The sequence below is a fragment of the Nuphar pumila genome, chromosome 8, assembly GCF_984573655.1.
Source record: "Nuphar pumila chromosome 8, dmNupPumi1.hap1.1, whole genome shotgun sequence".
Lineage (NCBI taxonomy): Eukaryota > Viridiplantae > Streptophyta > Magnoliopsida > Nymphaeales > Nymphaeaceae > Nuphar > Nuphar pumila.
The window spans coordinates 107,732,692-107,753,823 of NC_143256.1; the positions used below are offsets into that span (position 1 = coordinate 107,732,692).

The 21,132-nt window shown below is 33.7% G+C and overlaps 1 protein-coding gene across 1 annotated transcript in view; it reads left to right on the forward strand.

The window, feature by feature from the left end:
• Positions 1 to 21,132, forward strand: part of LOC149830152 (dolichyl-diphosphooligosaccharide--protein glycosyltransferase subunit STT3A-like) — a 46,705-nt gene that overhangs the window by 6,448 nt on the left and 19,125 nt on the right. Inside the window, exons 3-6 of the mRNA XM_090016339.1 lie at positions 19,935 to 19,990; positions 20,084 to 20,155; positions 20,468 to 20,573; positions 20,669 to 20,719. Of these exons, the coding sequence (XP_089872465.1) occupies positions 19,935 to 19,990; positions 20,084 to 20,155; positions 20,468 to 20,573; positions 20,669 to 20,719 (285 nt within the window). The remainder of the gene's footprint in view (positions 1 to 19,934; positions 19,991 to 20,083; positions 20,156 to 20,467; positions 20,574 to 20,668; positions 20,720 to 21,132) is intronic.

Sequence of the window (21,132 nt, forward strand, 5' to 3'; positions counted from 1 at the left end):
TGAAAAATTAAAATTAGTTGGTTTTAAATGATATAAAAAAAATATAAATAAACATATGAAATTGACAAATAAACTTTATAATTTTATATACCTCTGCCTCAGTCATAAGTTGTAGCGAACGTAGATGAGGTCATTGAGCCTTTTGTGCTTCAATCTATTTCTTCTTTTTATATGGATTTACTCAAAGACACTCCAGTTTCTCTCGCATCCACTTTCACTATATGTTTGACTAAGAATGCAAATAACAAAAACTCTTAAATTTGGAACACCGCTTTCAAACCTAGCCCACCACATGACTGAAAAAAAACAAAAAATGAGAAATCAATAAGATAATAAAGATGCAATCATACAAAACATCATACCTAAATAATAATATAAAATAAAAATTGAAATAGATAAAATAAATTACCTGAACGCATCGTGGAACAATTTTGCACTGTTGCAGGTTTTTCCATATCATACAATGCATTATTATAAGTTTTCTTTTCCTTATGAATTTGATCTTGAATACTATAATCAGGGTTCAACCTTTCAATGCAATCTAAAAGTCTCTTGTTGACTTTTCTTTTCATTTTAAACGTAGGAGAATTTATAAATGTTGGATTTAAATAATATACTGCATCATAAGATAGTGATGAAGTTGCCCACTCTACCTATGATCAATGATGTTCCATATAAGTATGTATAATTTTTTTCCCCTTCAAATGATCTATAATGGCCTCTTTTGTCTTATCCATGGCCTCATAGAGATAACCCATACTTGGGGGTGGGGATCTGAATACAGGGGAATTCTGAATCAACTAATCGTTTGAATCATTTAAAAAGAAGGAAAGAAAGAAAACAAATGTTGGAATCATATATTCAATTGCCGTAGCAAATGATAGATCGGTCCTGCTATAAGCAAGTCGATCCTACCATGGATGCCTCAAAAGGGAGAAAAGAAACAAAGATCGATGTAGAATTATACTATAAGAAAACTTTTACAGAAAATCAAAAGGAAAGAGGGGGAGGGAGCGATCAGATCAGTAAAAGCAAAATTGAAATGCAATCAGTAAAAGGGGTATAGAGAGAAAGAAAAAAATAAGATTGAGATGATGATGTGAGATGAAAATAAGGAATCAGAGGCTAAAGAAAAACTTATAACCAAGGGATGAAAGTGTTGGAATCTGAGGATTCCTATTGATGTTGCACAGGGATGGGTTGATGTTGCACAAGCAACTCAACACCACCAGAAGCGCTAATACGAGGCGATAAACAGAAAAGCTTCAAAGGAAATTAAAGAAGAGGAAATCAACTGTCGTCATTATCAACCAATTGAAGCATCTTCACCAAAGATATAGTTATTCTTAACAACTTCACCTATGAATCCTAGAATTCACTTCTGAATACATTATTTACAATCTCTAGGCTTTCTTTTTTGTGCATGGGGATATACATTCCATTCATTTGATGATTTTTTTTTTCTATGCCACAGTGACTCATCTAATAGGTTGTTGCATCTGCGTTGACGCTACTCGACGCGGGTGTGGGTGCCGCACCGGGTGTGGTAAAAAACCCTGGGTACGGTCAACCTGCACCCAGGGTCATTTTTGTTCAAAATTTAAAAAAAATTCAACCCATTTTGTTTCTTTTTTTTATGTCAGTGAAAGGCAGGGAGAAGAGAGAGACGAAGAGAGAAGTAAGAAAAAGAGGAGGAACAAAGAGAGAGAGATACCTTCTTCTCTTACTCGTAGAGAGAGAGTGAGCGAGATGTTGTGAGGATTACGAAGAGAGGGAGAGAGGGGCGGTGGGTGAGGGTTACCAATAGAGGGAGAGACATGGGGGTGGGGGTTACGAAGTGAGGGAGAGAGGCGGAGGAGTGAGGTTACAGAGAGAAAGAGAGAGGCGTGGTGGTGGGGGTTACGAAGAGAGGGAGAGGGAGGCAGTGGGGTAGGGTTAGAGAGAGAGATGTGGGGGTAGGGATTACAAAGAGAGGGAGAGAGAGAGGCGGTGGGGTGGGGTTGGCGAGAGAGAGATGTGGGGGTAGGGATTACAAGGAGAGGGAGAGAGAGAGGCGGTGGGGTGGAGTTAATAAGAGAGAGAAAAGAGGGGTTTGGGTTTGAATCTAGATCTATATTTGATCTAAACCTAAACTTTCTCTCTCTCTCTCTCTCTATATATATATATATATATATATATATACCCTCCTGCACCCCTGCACCCAAGTTTTTTTAAAGTGTCGCACCCACACTTATGTGACATAATTTTTTTAATATAGCTCTATTCTTTACTAGACTTTGCATTGTCAAAAAATTTGTAGCAAATTTAGTAACTGCATTATGAATCAACTCAGCACCACCAATGTACTTTCTGATTAGGTTAAAAACTCATGCATGATTGTAAATAAATTTAGTAATTTTTTGGTAGCATTCAACTGTCTGCTTTATTTCATCCATGTTGCCAATGTCCTCAAGCATGAGGTCTATGAAATGGGCAGCACACAGGGTCCCAAAGAATGACCTAAATTTTTCTACCAATTATTTACTTGCTACCCTATAATTTGTTGCATTATCAGTAACAAATTGCATAATATTTTGAGGTTCAACCTCTTGACAACTTGCTAAAAAACTCTGAGCAATACATATGCTGTCTTGGGCGTATTAGATATATCAATTGTCTTAAAAAATATAGTTCCTTTGAGGCAATAGATAAGAAAATTTATCAAAATCCTTGACTTTCTGTCTCTCCACTCATTTGCCATAATGTTATACCAAGTTAGTTTTCATGTTTGTCTCATCTTATTACAATATGCCTTTACTCCTTTCATATTAGTATCTAAATTTTTTATTCTTAAAGCATGATGCAAAGGCATTTTATATCCAGGCTCAATACTGGTGATGACATATGTATGGCTTGAAAATGAAAGGAATGTCTCACTAAAAGAAATGCAGGCATCATACAACTATCTCCTAACTGCGATATTTTCTTGCTCGAGTAAATGTTAAGGAATCATAGCAGTACGAATGTCGGGTTATGCCCTAGGTGCAGTCTTAGGAGGGAGAAAACTCCTAATAAAGTCTCTAGCTTTACTTCATCTTGAAGAACTCCCTCTTCCTCCTCTTCTTTTTGAGTTTGCGACGACACTACTATTGGCACCAACCACACCTTTCGCCTTCGCTTCAAAACCTCCTACTTCTGATCCTATATTAAGAGTTGTAGAATCAGAATTAGGGAGGCCCTCTTCGTAATACCCATCCTCTCAGGACTCCGCATTACCTCATTTCTGCCTAATTCATCGCTCTTGTCATTTTTTTATCAAACCATCAAGTAATCGCTGGCATTGGTCATTTCACATCATCCGACAATTTACTTGACATGCATGCGACAACATTATGATGTATTTCGGCTAAATGATGCTCCAATCAAGTGATACTACCCGAAAAAGAATTTTGGCAATAGTTGCACTTGATTTTTAATCGGTTTTCACTTATTACTTGAGTGTCCCATTGCCATGCCGAATCCTCTGATGCCATCTTCTCCTAAAAAAACTTAATAAGAAGTAAAGAATCAAGATTTTTTGCCTTAACCCACTTTCTTTAGTAGAAAAATGATAAAAATGCACTATTGAGAAAATCGCAAAAGCCTTATCCTTTGCACATGAATCGGCCCCCAAATCTATCTTACGACTCCTAGGGTGCATGGGTTACTTTCCAAAAGCCTTTAAACAAATGGAGAAGTCAACCCTCAAGAGGCCTTTAAAACCAAAAACTTAAAAAGTAGTTTCGGATCTTTTTTAAGTGCGCCAGACATGTATCGTACGATACAACACGATACAGGGGTGTATCATACGATACACCCAATACGGGTACAATACGCACTCGTATCGCAATACTAGTGTGTAATGTATCGTAATTCCAAAAAGTAACGATACATATTGTACTATATTGTACGATACCGTACGATATTTACAACACTGGTAGCATCTACAAAATGGGTCTCTTTTGGAAATTTAGTGGCTTGAACAATAGGATGGATGAGGTTGTCTAGTGGTAGTTTTCTCCACATACCTTAGGATATGTGTATCTTGTGCAACATTTGAAGCATGGTTTCAGTTGGATGGAATTTTTCTTTAAAGGTCAATGCAGTAGGAAGTGGCAATTGAAGGTGTGTTTAAACAATAGTCGTCAAACATCTCACAACTGTTTCAATTTGTTATGTTTTTAAATGTTTCTTTTGTGAAATTGAAAAGTGTGAATATCCCAAAAGTTGAAAATGTTGGCAGAATCAACTATCATAATTTGTGATGTTTACAAATTGTAAATAGAATTTGATTTTTTAAATTCTACTAATTTTTAAAAAATGTCTCAAGAATTTTCTGAGTTCTTCAGAAGAGCCTATTATTATTATTATTATTATTATTATCCCAAGAAAAACACTGGTTAGTATTTATTGCAAGACCGATATTTGTAACTACGGTTTAAATAGAGTTAGGGACATAGATGGGTCAGATTTAGTTCAGATGCAGGTATTACTAAATCTCTACTCTCCTACTCTGATATGTAATTTATACTTGGATTCCAAGTCAAATATCAAATCATTCCAAATAAATACGAATCTGTGTAAAAAATTATAATCGACATTCAACTGAAGTCCATTAAAATAGTTGAATTCTGTCAGATCCTAGTCAAACCTGTCTCATTTTTGCTATTACTTTTAGCATTTGCAAAACATGCATAATTATATCACAAGTTTCAAAGTTGCATGTGTGGTTACTCGTCCTTTTGAAAATTTTACCTGGGCACTCATATTCCAGGTTCAAGTCTTAGCCCCTACATTTTACCCCTTTATAACAATCTGATTGAGTTGGTGCAGAAAAGCAAATTCGGATTAAAAACCAGATGGTTACTTTCAACAGTATGACATATTGTGAGATTTATTATGTTGGGAATCCAAATGCATCAGCTTTAAGATGATTTTTGAAACTTCTGTTGTAACAGTCACTTTCCAGATTTTAGGAAATGAAAGGTTGAGACTTTTTGGCAATGTAAATGTCAGACTGACTTGTGTCTTGTGAATAATGCACATGGAATGCAATGCTGGACTTGAGGAAATAAAAAAATGAAACCTTTTAAACATAGTTAACACTAGCAACAGGCTGTCTTGCAGGTTAATGTAAGCATAAGAAAGAAAGAAAGAGTTGGGATTGTTAAAAATATAAAAATGTAATATATATATATATATATATATAATATAATAATTATTTATTTTTATTCTTTTTTCTTTTTATTTTTCATCTAGTTCATTTTGAACTAGAGATTTAATCTAGTCAAGATAACATTTGATCTGACTAGTTTATAGTCGTTGGACCTAGTCCAATGGCTATAAATAGAGTCATTGGACTAGGTCCAACGACTCTTAAGAAGTGCTCTTTCCTTTTCTTATATTAATAGGGGTGATCCCCTCCTTTGTATTTCAATGCTTCTTAAGCATTTCTTATGAGAAATAAAAGTTTATTATTTTATCTTGTGTTTTTTCATTTATACTCTTTCGTGGGTTGTGCTTGTAGTGTCTCCAATAGACATTCGTTGTGAGCTTTTGTGATTTTGTGAAAGATCATCATTTCATTACATGGTATCAGAGCTTTGAAGCTTCTAGATCTTGAAGAATTTTACCTTGTTTTTTGTGCCTCCTTAGCAAAAGGCGATTCATCCTCTTGTTCGTGATTCAAGTGACTTTTGTGCCACTCTCATTGAAGAAGGAAGACGTTTGGAGGATAGATTGGCTACACAAATTTGTGATTATACTCACTTCCTTCCTTTCTTATCTTTTTTTTTTCTCTCTTTCACCTTTTTGTTTTTATCTATCTTTCTTTCTTTTTCTCACCCTTGTAAAAGCTGGATGACAACGATAAAGTCACCATCATGCCCATGAAATTAAATGACGCCGACTATGTAATGTGGGCTTCAATCATGAAGCACCACATTTGGGGAAAATGGTTGTGGGGTATAGTGGATGATTCCGATTCGAAACAAAAACTAGTTCTCACAAAAATTGAGAATGACAAAGAAGTACATCTCACGGAAGGAGAGAAGAATAAGTCCTTGGTGACTTATAAGACAAAAGGAAAGAGTGGAAGATAGGGCACGCCAAAATTATATCATGGCTAATTAATAGCATTGACATCAAAAAATGCTCTAGTCTAGCCAAATTTGAACATGCCGATAAAGCTTGGTGTAATACCTTAAAAATATGTATTCTCTTAAAGATATTGCACATGTGTGCAATTTGCAAGACAAAGTTGGGACTATGACTCAAAGAGACAAAAGTATTAGGAAATATTACAATGAGTTATCCGTGCTTTGAAAAGAATTGACTCTTCTTGAGCCAAAATGACATTGTCCTGAAGATATCGAGTTTCGCCAAAAGCAATTCAATGTGGAATACTTTTATCAGTTTATAAATGGTTTAAGGCCAGAATTTGAATCAACAAAATCAGTTCTTTTACATCGTGTAAAGGTTCCTTCTGTGAAAATATCTCAAAAGAGATAATGAGCAAAATAAGCACAACCTCTACAAAGGGAAATGTGCACAAAGACACAAGAACAAAATGTATACAAGGTACAAATAGAGAACACAAATGCTAAAATATAAAGAATTTTATTGAACAATGGAGTACAATGCTCCAAGCATTGAATAACATTTAAGAGGGGGGTTCACCCCTATTTATAATGAAGAGGAAGCCTTGGAGGGGCTCCCACTAGACATTGGAGCCCCTCCAACGGTTATAAATCTAACCATTGGAGGGGTCCAACGTCTAGTGTTGGACCCCCTCCAAAGAGTTGACTATGTCAACAAAAAAGAAAAAGAAAAAAGGAAGAAAGAAAAATGGAAAAGAGAAAAGAAAAGAAAAAAGAAGAAGAAAAGTTACAAACATATTCACTAATGTGGATATGCGTAAAAAGAGGAAAGGACAGAAATACCCCTGGGGTTACATGATGTGAAAATAATATATATATATATATATATATATATATGTATACAAAAATGAGATACAATTTAACACCCTCCCTCAAACTTGTTAGAAAGTGACTTGGAATACATTGGGTTCAATAATGAACCCATACTTATGCACGTGGAGTGCAAATATACCCATTAAAGGGAAACAACATAAGCACATAATGTGCTAACACATAAAACCCATAAAAAGGAAAAATATGACATAAAGTCATAAGTTGCATATCATTGAAGAATAATGGAGAAGGGGTAAAAACCCCATTACAATGGAGCATAAGCTCCCTCAAGAATACCAAATACAAAGGGGAAATCCCCTATTTATAAGCATGAAAAGGGACCACCTTGGGGGCTCCCAAAGGGGACGTTGGAGAGCCCCCAACGGTCACATTTGTGACCGTTGGGGGCTCCCAACGTCACTTTTGGGAGGCCCCCAATGTGGTACGAAATCCAAAAATATAAAAAACAAAAAATAAAAATAAAATAAAAATTACAATGCATATTCCAATTGGAATATGCGTAAAATGCTAATTTATAAGAATACTCTTGAGGGTATTTTAGGAAGATAAAATATATATTTATATATATAAATAGAGATATGTATACATATATATATATATGTATACGTATCTTTATATATATATATATATAAATATATATATGTACATTTAAGGATCAACATATTTTAACACCCCCCCTCAATCTTTGCGGGGAAACGAAAAGATTGAACAAAGGGCAAGACTCCAAGAGGCTCCGGCAAGGATGCAATGGAACTTGAAAAAGCCTTCCTCCTATTGTCTTCAAATTTCCCGAACTATCCAGGGTACTTCTCTTTGTCCTATCTCCAAGATCCTGTGAAATAACAACAAAGAAACAAGTAAAACAAATCTTTGTACTTTTATTCAAATGGAACATTTCTAACTAGCACAGGTTAGAAGAGATGCAAATTATGCAAAAATGACACCAGAGTTTCAAAATCATATATCATGTTTAAAACAAAATGAGCGGAAGCAAATTATGCAGAAATAAATTGCAAGAATGCATAATACATTCATAAGGTCCAACGTTGGACAAATATAACCCCATAATGGGGAATAACAAAATGGTCCACTAAGGGACACCACAATAAGCCTACGAAGAGGCATGATATACATAAACATTATTGAATGAGGGCCCAAAAAGGCCATAAATAGCATATGCATATACTTATCATGAAATGAATTAATACTCAAAAAACTCATTAATAAACATGCTTCAAACATGTAATGAAGTACCAAACAAGAGAAACAAAGTCTCCAAGCATACTTTAGGCAAAATAAACCCAAGAGTTCACAAGGTTTTAAAATCATTTATGAAAGACATACTTAATACACATTTTGCATATAAGGGTGGCAAAAACCATAAGCACTTAATATATAGATTAAATGCTAAGAAATCAACTTGATATGCATATTAAAAAATATGATTTGCTTGAAAAACACAAGTCATGAATGAAATTTTGCAAATTTCAACAATAGTTTATCCATTACAAACATCTTTCCATTAGTCCTCCAAAACCCATAAATCAAGTGTATAAGCTACTAGATTAAGAACATAAAGCCATTAAAGGCCAAAGACACACACAAAGGTGTGTAAAAGAACCTCTTGTCTACATATAATAATACTTGAAATAAGTGCATCTACGACAAGAACAAGAGAATACATGCCAACATGGACTAAAAAGTATCTTTTGTCTACGTAAAAAATACACTTAAAACCAAGTATGTTCAGCTACTAGAACAAGAGTAATAAGCCAACCATGGGCTAAAACATAATACATCTCTTGTCTACATATGATAGCACTTGAAATGAGTGAAATAAGCCAACCATGGGCATACATCTTAAGCGACTAGAACAAGGACACAAACGCCAACATAGGCTCAAAATCACACACCATGGTGTGAATCAACATGTCTTGTCTACATATAAGATCACTCAAGACAAGTGTATTAAGCTACTAGACCAAGAGAGCAAAAACCAACAAAGGGCTAAAAACACACGAAGGTGTAATAAAATTCTTGTCTACATATGATGACACTTAGATAAGGGTTATAAAAGGAGGACTTTTGAGGTAATAAAACTTGTAATGACAAACATATATATAAATCAAACCTTGAATCAATAGAACAATATTCTTCAAAAAGAATACCCATAAAAATAACATTTTGGAATAAACTATGTAAAAGTATCTTCAACAAGATACAACAACCGATAGAACAATATTTTTGAAAATAAATGTGTGAACATACGCACACCAAGAACATATGGAACACGTGTGCACAAAATCACAAAATCACAAAATCACAAATGTGCAAATGCACTCATAATTTTCATAAACAATGGAAGGTTGGGCAATAATCCCTAAAACCTTGATTTCAATATACCTTAAAACATTTTAAGGTTTCAAACATCATATATCCATCACATTTATATATAAATAAGAGCATCCATAAGATCAATAGCCAACATCAAACTAGTGACACACTCATATACCAAATCATTCTAGAGTCCCAAGGTGCCCATAACTCACCTCAACCCCCATCTATAATATGGTAAGTGGACAATCTAAACAGACATAACAACGAGTGTCACACTCATAATTAGAGATCATATACCAAATCATTCTAGAGTCCCAAGGTGCCCATAACTCACCTCAACCACCATCTATAATATGGCAATTTGGACAATCTAAAATGATATAACACGAGGTGCCCATAACTCACCTCAACAAACATCTCTAATAATAAGGCCAAAACAATGATGCATTAAATAACATGTGATGGACAAACATAAATGCCACAAAAGGGCAATAAACACATAAGGAATCATTTTCCAAATAAAAGTTTTTACAAAGAGGACCAATTAACAAATTGAATCAAAGGTCCAATATAATCCATCAAAACAATTTTGCATAAACATGAATTATGCTTAATCTTCAAAAGAAGTCTTGTACACCAAAAAAAAAAGGCTTACTATGCAACATAATATGAAATATTAAGCAACATCATGTGTATGAACCGATTTAGAACAAACAAGCCTTAACTATGAAAGACATAAGGTGCAATTAAACGGTGAAGTTGGTGAAGTTCAAAAATAACAAACTTAGGCCAATATAGGCATTCATAAAGATGGTGAAGTTCGAAAAACTTATGAAATCTACTATTACAACTTAAAAATGATAAATAATCATGAAATCTTCATAAAAGAGTATATACTCACAAGAAGATTATAAGGACCGAAAGGCTCCTTAAGGAGAGTTTGAACAAAAAAACATATACAACTCTCAAGAAGGAGAAAACTCCATTAAAGTGGAAGAAATCCCAACAAAATAGATTCATTAACAAAACCTTATGATAAATAAGATTGTACTATGGCTTAAATAAAAAGTAAACATTTATTGAGGAAAAATTTAACACTCTTAAGTTTTATAAAAAAAAACATGACTTAATAGATTATTACCTACTCCTAATGAAATAAGTACACAATAAACATTAGTGAAGACCATAACTTTTGTAATGAAATATGCGGAAAAGCAAAAGAGTGCATTAAGCACTTACAACATTCACTAATGAACAAACAAAAGGGCAAACACCAAAACCCTCAAGAGACAATCACAGCATAAAAATATAAATGTCTCTTATTGAAAAGAGAGAGAACTCTCTAAATGTTGAAAACATCCTTAAGAGTGTAAAGATGGAAAGAAAATCACCATATTCCATAAGATCATTTTAAAACTTAATTCAACCGATATTATAAAGAAAAAAACTTTCTTAATTAAATGTTGCTCATATAAAACAGACACATAATATGGAATTTTTCATATATGCCAAACATTTTTCAAAAAACTACATTTCACAAGCATTTTAATCTTAACATACCTTTCTTTAAAGACTAAACATTCATATAAAGGTATTTTCATAAACAAGATTAGGTTTAAAATGTAAATTCTAAGTTCCAATGGTCATAAATTTTTACCGACCCATTAAAGCAAGTTTTGAGCAATCATATATCTAATTTTTCGCCAAACAAGTTATCATTTAAAGTTTTTCAAAGAAAAACATACGAAGACGATTCAATGGAGAAGCAAGTAACTCAAAAAAGACATAATGACAAAAAGCACACATAAAGAAAAGGACATATTACATTCTTCATACAATACTCAAAGAAATAAAATGCATACCGAATAACTATAAGAAAGACAATAGAGAGAAACGAATACTTCACCATTTTTCTTCAACAAATTCTTGAATACTACGCTTCCCGATGCACCAAAGAGCAACTCGATCTCAACCTCGTTCTGATACCATGTTAGAAAGTGACTTGGAATACATTGGGTTCAATAATGAACCCATACTTATGCACGTGGAGTGCAAATATACCCATTAAAGGGAAACAACATAAGCACATAATGTGCTAACACATAAAACCCATAAAAAGGAAAAATATGACATAAAGTCATAAGTTGCATATCATTGAAGAATAATGGAGAAGGGGTAAAAACCCCATTACAATGGAGCATAAGCTCCCTCAAGAATACCAAATACAAAGGGGAAATCCCCTATTTATAAGCATGAAAAGGGACCACCTTGGGGGCTCCCAAAGGGGACGTTGGAGAGCCCCCAACGGTCACATTTGTGACCGTTGGGGGCTCCCAACGTCACTTTTGGGAGGCCCCCAATGTGGTACGAAATCCAAAAATATAAAAAACAAAAAATAAAAATAAAACAAAAATTACAATGCATATTCCAATTGGAATATGCGTAAAATGCTAATTTATAAGAATACCCTTGAGGGTATTTTAGGAAGATAATATATATATATATATATATAAATAGAGATATGTATACATATATATATATATATGTATACGTATCTTTATATATATATATATATAAATATATATATGTACATTTAAGGATCAACATATTTTAACAAAACTTAGGGCGCAATGACCGAGAGTTTGCCGAGAAAAAAATTGAATCTAAGAGAGTAGAGCGCTTTGGTGAAGAAATCTGTCATCTGATATTCTGAGGTCACGTAAGGAATATCTATAACTTTTTGCAAATATGCTTCTCTAACGTAGTGGTAGTCCATCTCAATATGTTTTGTGCATTTATGAAACGTGTGATTTTTAGCAATGTAGATTGCACTCTTATTATTACAACATAACTTTGTGGGTCCTTGAACTTGAATCCCCATGTCTTGTAGCAGTTGATGAATCCACACAATTTTCGTGGTTGTGGAAGTCATGGCTCGATATTCTGCTTCTGTGAATGATAGTGACACATTCTGTTGTTTCTTGCATCTCTATGAGATCAGGAATTCACCTAAAAAAATGCAAAAAACCTGTAGTGGAGTGACGATTATTTGGGTCACCTCCCCAATCAAAGTCAGTATATGCAATTAAATTTAACTCAAAAGATGAGGAAATAAAAACTCCTTTGTTTAAAGTTCCCTTTATGTATCTGAAAATTTGGAAAACGGCGTCCATATGGACGGATGTAGGAGCATGCTGAAATTGGCTTGCAGTGTGCACGACATGTGAGATGTCTGGCCTTGTGATGTTAAGATACATTAGAGACCCCACAAGTTGCCGGTAGGGGGTGGGATCCTCCAAAAGTATCCCATCATCAATCTTCATTTTTTATCCCACAATTTCAGGGGTCTCACAGATTTTATCGTCAGTAATACCTGATCTGTCAAGGATCTCACATGCAAGTTTAGTTTGAGACAAAAAAATATCCTCTATGAGAGTAGGCTACCTCGATACCAAGAAAGTATCTCAGATATCCCAAGTCTGACATTTCAAACCTTTCTTTTAAAGTGGTTTTAATACTTTTGATGCCCTTTATGTCACTACCTGTTATCAACATATCATCAACATACAACAGTAAAATCACAATTTCTGCATCAAATTTTTTGACAAACAGAGCAATGTCAATGTAGCATGAAGTAAAACCATCTTGAACAATTATTTCATTAAATTGATCATACCAAGCCTTAGGATCTTGTTTTAAACCATAGAGCGCTTTTTGCAAACGAATGATTTTTCTTTTTGGTACGTCCATGCCAGGAAGAACATCCACATAAACTTCTTTATTAAGGTCCCCATTTAAAAAGACATTTTTAACATCCATTTGGTAAATGCTTCATTTTTTAATAGATGCAATAGTGATCAAACATCTTAGAGTGACTATTCGTGCAACAGGGGCAAATGTTTCTTCGTAATCAATGACGTATTCTTGACTATATATTTTTGTGACAAGGCGGGCTTTATATCTTTCAAGAGTGTCATCACTCTTGGTTTTGACTTTAAAAACTTATATACATCCTATTGATTTCTTTCCTTTTGGAAGATATTGAAAGACCCAAGTTTTGGCTTTGTTGAGAGCTCTAAGTTCGTTATCCATGACGTCCCTCCACTCTATTCTTTTCATAGCTTCTTCAAAATTTCTAGGTTCTTGATATGAGTCAATGACACCAAGACATGCCCTATGTTTTGGAGAAAAAGACTCATAGGATATAAATCTAGAAGGATTTTTCCTAGATCTTTCGGTTCTTCGAGAGTAGTTGGAAGGTTCACTAGGGTCACTATATTTCTCTATTGCACTTCTAAAGGTACTTTTATTTCTATGTGTATAAGTAATTGGTTCAACTATCATTTTTTCTTCATGTTGGATGGGTTGTGGAATACTTTCACTTATATCCTCATCCTTATTCAATTCATCATTTTATCATCGCTAAAAAAAATCCTTATTTCTAGATAATAATTCAAACAAAAAAGAGTAATCAACATTATCTTCATGAGTTTTGTGTTCTTCAAAACCACTCATGTTTTCTAAAAAGGTTACGTTTCTTAAAACATATAGTTTGTCATTTTTAATATCATAATACCTAAAACCTTTTTGTGTTTCCGAATATCTCAAAAACGCACAAGGAATAGCTTTGGGAGATAGTTTATCATTCTTGTCGGTGAAAACAAAACATTTAAAAAAAAATCTTAGTCTATTATAATCAGGTTTTTTTTTATACAAAGTTTCAAAGGGGGTTATTTGATTCAAATTTTTGGATGAAAGTTGATTTATGAGGTAAACCGATGTAAAAGTCGCTTTGGCCCAAAAATCTTTTTTGGAATTTTTTAAGAAATGAGTAAGATCCTTATAGTTTCTATTATATGTCTATGTTTTTATTCGGCTAATCCATTTTGTTGAGGTGTTTTGGGGCAAGACCTTTGATGAACAATCTCATTATTTTCAATATAACTTTTGAAATCATTTGAAAGATATTCTCCCCTGTAATCGGTTCTAAGAATTTGTAATTTACTATTAAATTGATTTTGTATCATCATATGAAAAACCTTAAAGGTAGAGAAAACCTCATGTTTATGTTTGAGGAAGTATATCCAATTATATCTTGAGAAATCATCAACATAAATAACATAATACGAAAACCCTCTCTTAGACACTACAGGTGCCGGTCCCTATACATCTGAATGCACAATTTCAAAAGGCTTAGTTGAAAACATAGTTCTTTGTCCAGGTAAGCTTCTCATTTTACCAAGAATACAATCATTACAATTGAAGTTGCCTTTACGTAAAGGTTTAACAAAATATAAATAAGAAAGCTTGACAATATTTGGATGCCCAAGGCGTTTATGCCAAACATTTATATTTTTATGTTGGGCAACATTACAAAAAGAGTGTTTTGGAATTTGAAAAAATTCCATAAAGTATAGATCTCCCTTCCTAGAGCCTTCCCCAATCAACTTCTCGGACCGACGATCCTGTATTCAACATTTATTTGATGAGAATTTGATATCACACCCATGATCCGATAGTTGAGAGATAGAAAGAAAATTTAAATTTAGTTTTGGGATAAATCTAACTTTAGGAGTAAAAAAATTGTCTTTCAAAATCTCCAATTTCTTTTATTTCAAGAGAAGCCCCATCCGTGGCAGGGACAAAAGAGGGTGATAAATTTTTTGAGTATTTAGAAAGTGCAAAAATATTTGGAGTCATGAAAGGATGCACTCGAGTTTAAGAGCCAAAGAGTCTTACCGGGAGGAGAGAAGGTGGTCATGGCGGCTCCGGAAATGGATCCCTTGAGGAGAGGTTGAAGAGCTTCCATGATTTGATTTAGAGACAAAGTAGCATTGTTGGAAGTTGATGGTCCTTCCTCCTTGGTTGGTTGGAAAGTTGTAGACATAGCCACCATCTTTTTCCATTTAGGACATACCGGTTTAATGTGTCCCGGTTCTTTGCAAAAGTGGTATATGATTTTATTATAATCTCTTCTTCCATATTTCCCACCATTTTCTCTTCCTCCTTGATTTTTGTTGAAGTGAGGGGGTTTATAAGTTTTGACATTATTCCCCGGTCTTGAGACGGCATAAGCACCCTCATCCTTAGAGGGAATGGCCAACACACGTAGATTGGTTTTATTCATCCCCAATCTAGTTTCTTCTCCACTTAGCTTGGTAAGCACATCTTCCTAGTGAGGAGAAGAGAAAGAAGACAAGAAAGAAGATCTAGTTTGTTCGAACTCGGGTCTAAGCCCATTTAAAAAGTTGAAGAAATGATCCTCTTCTAATTGTTTGGCCCTCAATTCAATTGCCTCTCTACTCCATTTAGGTTCTTGGAGAGCAAGTTCATCCCAAATAGTGGATAGCTCGGCAAAATATTGTCTAACGGACATTTTTCCTTATTGAAGAGTTAACGCCTTCTTTTGGAGATAATATTTGTGAGACAAATCTCTTGAAGTATACATTCTTTCAAGATACTCCTATACTTGAAAGGCTTTCTTGAACTTCAATATATTGGCATTTATTTTCGTTTCAACGATAGAAAAAAACCATGAGAGAATTTTGTAGTTTTTCATCTCCCATTCTTCATGCCTTTTGGTGTATTCTTCAAAGGCTTTTTCTCTCTCTTCACCATCAAGAACCTTTATTTCACCCTTCTTAATAATGGTGATCTTAGGTTCGGGTTCGGGAATGGTTCCTTTGACATATCCCCAAAGACCTTTTCCTTTAACGTGAGCATCTGTACTACCGGCCCAAACATGGTAGTTTAAGCCATTTAATTTAAAACCAAGTGAAAATGAGACTCTTTTTCACCTATTGGAGAGTGAAGAATGGAGAATTTATACGTACCATAACAAGACTTTTAAATCTTGTCGTAAAATCCTTCTAAAATATTGAGGGAAGAGAAATCCCCACTCCAATCACCAAGAAGCCAATGACACGCTTTTTGAGGCACTTGCAAATACGAAGAATCACACGATCTTCAATCTTCAACGTTCCTTTGATACCATGTGAAAATATCTCAAAAGAGATAATGTGCAAAATAAGCACAACCTCCACAAAGGGAAATGTGCACAAAGGCACAAGAACAAAATGTACAAATAGAGAACAAAATGCTAAAATATACAACAACAACTACGCCTTCATCCCAAAACAATTGGGGTCGGCGATATGAACCAACAAAGAAAATCATCATGGGTCTTCCACATGAATCCTTCTCCTCCATTCATTTCTATCCAATGCCATGTCCTCGGTGAGGTTCAAAACAAAATGCTAAAATAAAAATAATTTTATTGAACAATAGAGAACAATGCTTCAAGCATTGAATAACATTTAAGAGGGGGGTTCACCTTTATTTATAATGAAGAGGAAGCCTTGGAGGGGCTCCCACTAGACGTTGGAGCCCCTCCAACGGTTAAAAATCTAACCGTTGGAGGGTCCAATGTCTAGTGTTGGACCCCCTCCAAAGAGTTGACTAAGTCAACAAAAAAGAAAAAGAAAAAGGAAAAAGGAAAAGAGAAAAGAAAAGGAAAAAGAAAGAAAAAAGAAAAAGAAAAGTTACAAACATATTCACTAATATGGATATGCATAAAAAGGAAAAAGACAGAAATACCCTTGGGGTTACATGATGTGAAAATAATATATATTTATATATATAACGATAGATACATATATGTATGATACATATATGTATATATATATATAATGTATATAAAAAGGAAATACAATTTAACACTCTCTATCATTGATACTATAGAGGAACTATGGAGGAAAATAGACTTAGGAAGAATACTCCAAAGCATGGAGATGATTCCGTTTTAGCCGTATCTAGACTAAAAAATTATGTGCGTACTTATAGGCCGCCTCACTTTGGTAGACAAAATGATGATTTTGACAAGAGAAAAGTCATTTGCTACCATTGTCAAAATCAAAAGATCAAATCAATCAAGATGGACCTGTATCTATGACTCAATTAATGGAGATCCTTCAACCTCTTCTCAAAGGAGCATCCTCCTCAACTGAAGCCTCAACTAGAGCAGCGGTTTCATCCTTCTCCAATCTCGATAACTTTCCTTGGCTCCTTGACTCTGGTGTTTCTTTTCATATGACCCCAAATATCAATAGTTTATCCGAATGTCTTAACAATAACTCAAGTGTGTCAAAAGTTTTCACAGCTGATGGTATATCTCTTAAAATAAAAGGAATAGAAAATTTTGAAAAACTTCATAAATCCAAAAAATTCTGTATTCCAGAAGTTAGATATATTCCTAAACTAAATATAAACCTTTTATATGTTTTTCAAATATCGGATTATAGGTGTAATATCTCATTCTCTTCTCATGGTTGTTGGGTACATGATCGCCAATCAGGGAAACTGATTGGGAAGATTATAAATGACTCTACTATATGGATTTTTTGGAATTACCTAAAAATGATTTCTGTTATAATGTTCAGAAACTAGAGTTAGATCTATGACACCAAAGACTTGCCCATCCTCGTATGTTTAAAATCCAACATTTTCCAAATTTAGAAAAAATTTGTAATTCTGAAAGTTTTACTTGTAAAGATTGTATTCTTGGCAAAATGAAAAGATTACCATTTCATGATAGAACTTTTGTTTCTTCCAGACCACTTGAGTTAATACATTCGAATGTTTGGAGTCCTGCACCTGTCATATCAAAAGGCGGGTATGCATATTATGTAATTTTTGTCGATAACTTTTCTAGGCATACTTGAATTTACTTCCTTAAGCATAAATTTGAGGGGTTTTCACATTTTCAAACATTTTACAAAATGACTAAAAATAAATTTCAAAATGATATTTTCATTTTTCGCACTAATTAAATGAGAAAACTTATGTCCAAAGAATTTAAAGACTATCTCAATTTACATGACATTATATATCAAAGATCTTGTCCACACACATCACAACAAAATGGTCGGGCCAAACGAAAACATTGACACATTATGAAAACCATTAGGACTTTATTAATAACAAATCAAGTTTCATAAGGTTTTTGGGCAGAAGCTGCCCTAACTGTTACCTATCTCATTTATCGAATGCCATCTTCTTCTTTGAAAAATATAACTCCAATTGAGAAACTTATTAAATTATCTCATTGGGAAATGCTTAAGAAACATTGAAATACAAATGAGGGGATCACCCCTATTTATACAAGAAAAGGAAAGAGTAAGAAGTGCTCTTCTTAAGAGTCGTTGGACCTAGTCCAATGACTCTATTTATAGTTGTTGAACTAGGTCCGACGACTATAAACTACTCAAGATCAAATGTGATCTTGACTAGATTAAATCTCTAGTTCAAAATGAACTAGATAAAAAATAAAAATAAGGAAAAAAAAGAAAAAAGAATAAAAATAAATAATTATTATATTATATATTATATATATATATTACATTTTTATATTTTTAACAGGGATGCCTTTTAGTTCAGAAGCTAATTTAAGGGATCTTGTAGATTATTAATTGGTAAAGGATTAGAAATGTTTGACCCAGTATTGTTAAAAGTGCGCCTTGAGGCGCAAAAGGCGTGCCTCGCCTTGACGCGAGGCCCTCTGCGCCTCAAGGCGCTGGCCTAAGGCGTGCTTCATCAATAAAGCATTTTTTAGTATTTATTTTAGATTTTCTATTTCTTATTGTTTGTTGCTTCATCAATAAAGCATTTTATTTATTTATTTATATTTTTAGATAGTTTTTTATAGTTTAATCCTTAGTTTTTTTTCTAAGTTATATAATCAGTTTCATGTTAATCTCTCATATTTTTTAGTATTTATTTTAGATTTTTTAGTATTTTATTTTAGATTTTCTATTTCTTATTGCTTCATCAATAAAGCATTTTTTTTATTTATTTGTATTTTTAGATATTTTTTAGAGTTTTTTTAAGTTTTCAAAAAAAAAATTGAGGCTTCCGCTTTACGATCAGTTTCTCATTTACTTTTACACGCTAATCTCATATTCTTTAGTATTTATTTTAGATTTTCTATTTCTTATTGCTTGTTGCTTCATCAATAAAGCATTTATTTATTTATTTGTATTTTTAGATATTTTTTTATGTTTTTTTTAAGTTTTCAAAAAAAAATTGTGGCTTATGCCTCGCATCAGTTTTTGGTGGAATGCCTTGCTATGCCTCAATGCTTTTCACAACATTGGTTTGACTATTAGATCTATTTTTTCTAAAGAAATCTTCCAACTGAAATGTCTATAACGGTGCCTGCCAGCCATAGGGTCCCAATAGCTTGTTAGAGCACTCTAATGGGATAGGGAGCTAATATGACTGAACCTCTCAACCACCGAGTTTCACAGGCAATATGTTTTCTTAGAGTCAGCTATCTGCTATGGGTTTCTTTCTGAATTATGCATACATTCGTTATATTAAGAATTCACCAGTCTTTTTCATGGTTTATTAGTAAAACTTGATCTCCTTGTTGATTATGTTAATTTTTCATAAAATTGCTTCTCCAGTTCCTAAGGTCATAGTTATTTATGATATTTTTTTCTACTGTATCCTTATTCCTATAAAATGTCTTATTTTGAAGGCATATATTTGGAACTAGTTTGTGCTAATTAGTCAATTTTCTGAATTCAGTATCTCACGAAGAATGGAATTTATGATTTCTGGAACTGGTTTGATGATCGCACCTGGTAATAGTGTTTTCTTACCTCAAGTTTTTATTGGAAGTTGTTTGGTATATAAATGCAAATGTTTTTTAATATAACTCTGTTTCTTATCACAAGGTATCCACTGGGACGTGTGATTGGCGGAACTGTTTATCCAGGTTTAACACTCACAGCTGGTTCCTTGTGGTGGTATGTAAACCTACATTTGCTTGTTCCCTGAACAATTCTTTTTGTTCCAAAAAAAATTTGTGGTGACATTTTTTTAGTTTTGAATTTGTATCTCATTATTATATTTGTTGTCGATTATCCATTGAGACTTTGTAATTTTATTATCTAAGCTAGTTACTGTTTGATGTATAGATTTCCACCTCTACCATTTATGAAGATGTTTAAATTTCATTAGTGAATGCTGCTTGCATAACTTTGTGTTGTGGGCACAGTGTTGGGATTACGCTCTCATTTGTAGTTTCTTTTTTTGTTCTTTTTGCATTTTGACTGCAGGATATTAAACTCTTTGAACATTCCTTTGTCTGTGGAAACTGTTTGTGTTTTTACTGCTCCTATCTTCTCAGCTAATGCATCTTGGGCAACATACCTTTTGACAAAGGTCTGGTTTCCAGTGATCACATACTATCTTTTATAAATGCTAATGTATGTTTTTTTGGTGGTGTTCTTTTAATTCTATGGGTTGTCACTATGCAGGAAGTCAAAGGTATTGGGGCTGGTTTGGCTGCAGCTACTCTTATAGCTATGGTAAACATTCACGTGCTATCCTATAATCTGTTAGATTTTTGTGTTCATCAGAAAACACTATCGAATCATACATGGTCTTAAGCATATTAAGAATTATCAGTTATGGTAAAGGCATTATAAATTGTTAAATGGGATGGCCTCTGAACTTTTCTAAGTTTTTCACAGGCAAAGCCTCTGTTGGTTCATATTCTCTTTCTCCCACCCTTATTTGATTGTGTCATTTTTTCTGCTACAGAGCTTTTTCATCAAGGTTACTGTAAATACTTGCACATTTTTGTGTCTCTTCTTTCAAAGGCTGTATTAATATCAAGTGTAACTCCTTGTTCCTCATGAAAAAGAAACTAGCTGCTGGTTTTCTACATATATATATATTGATAACTGGTAACATTATGGTGCATCATGGTGGCCAAGTC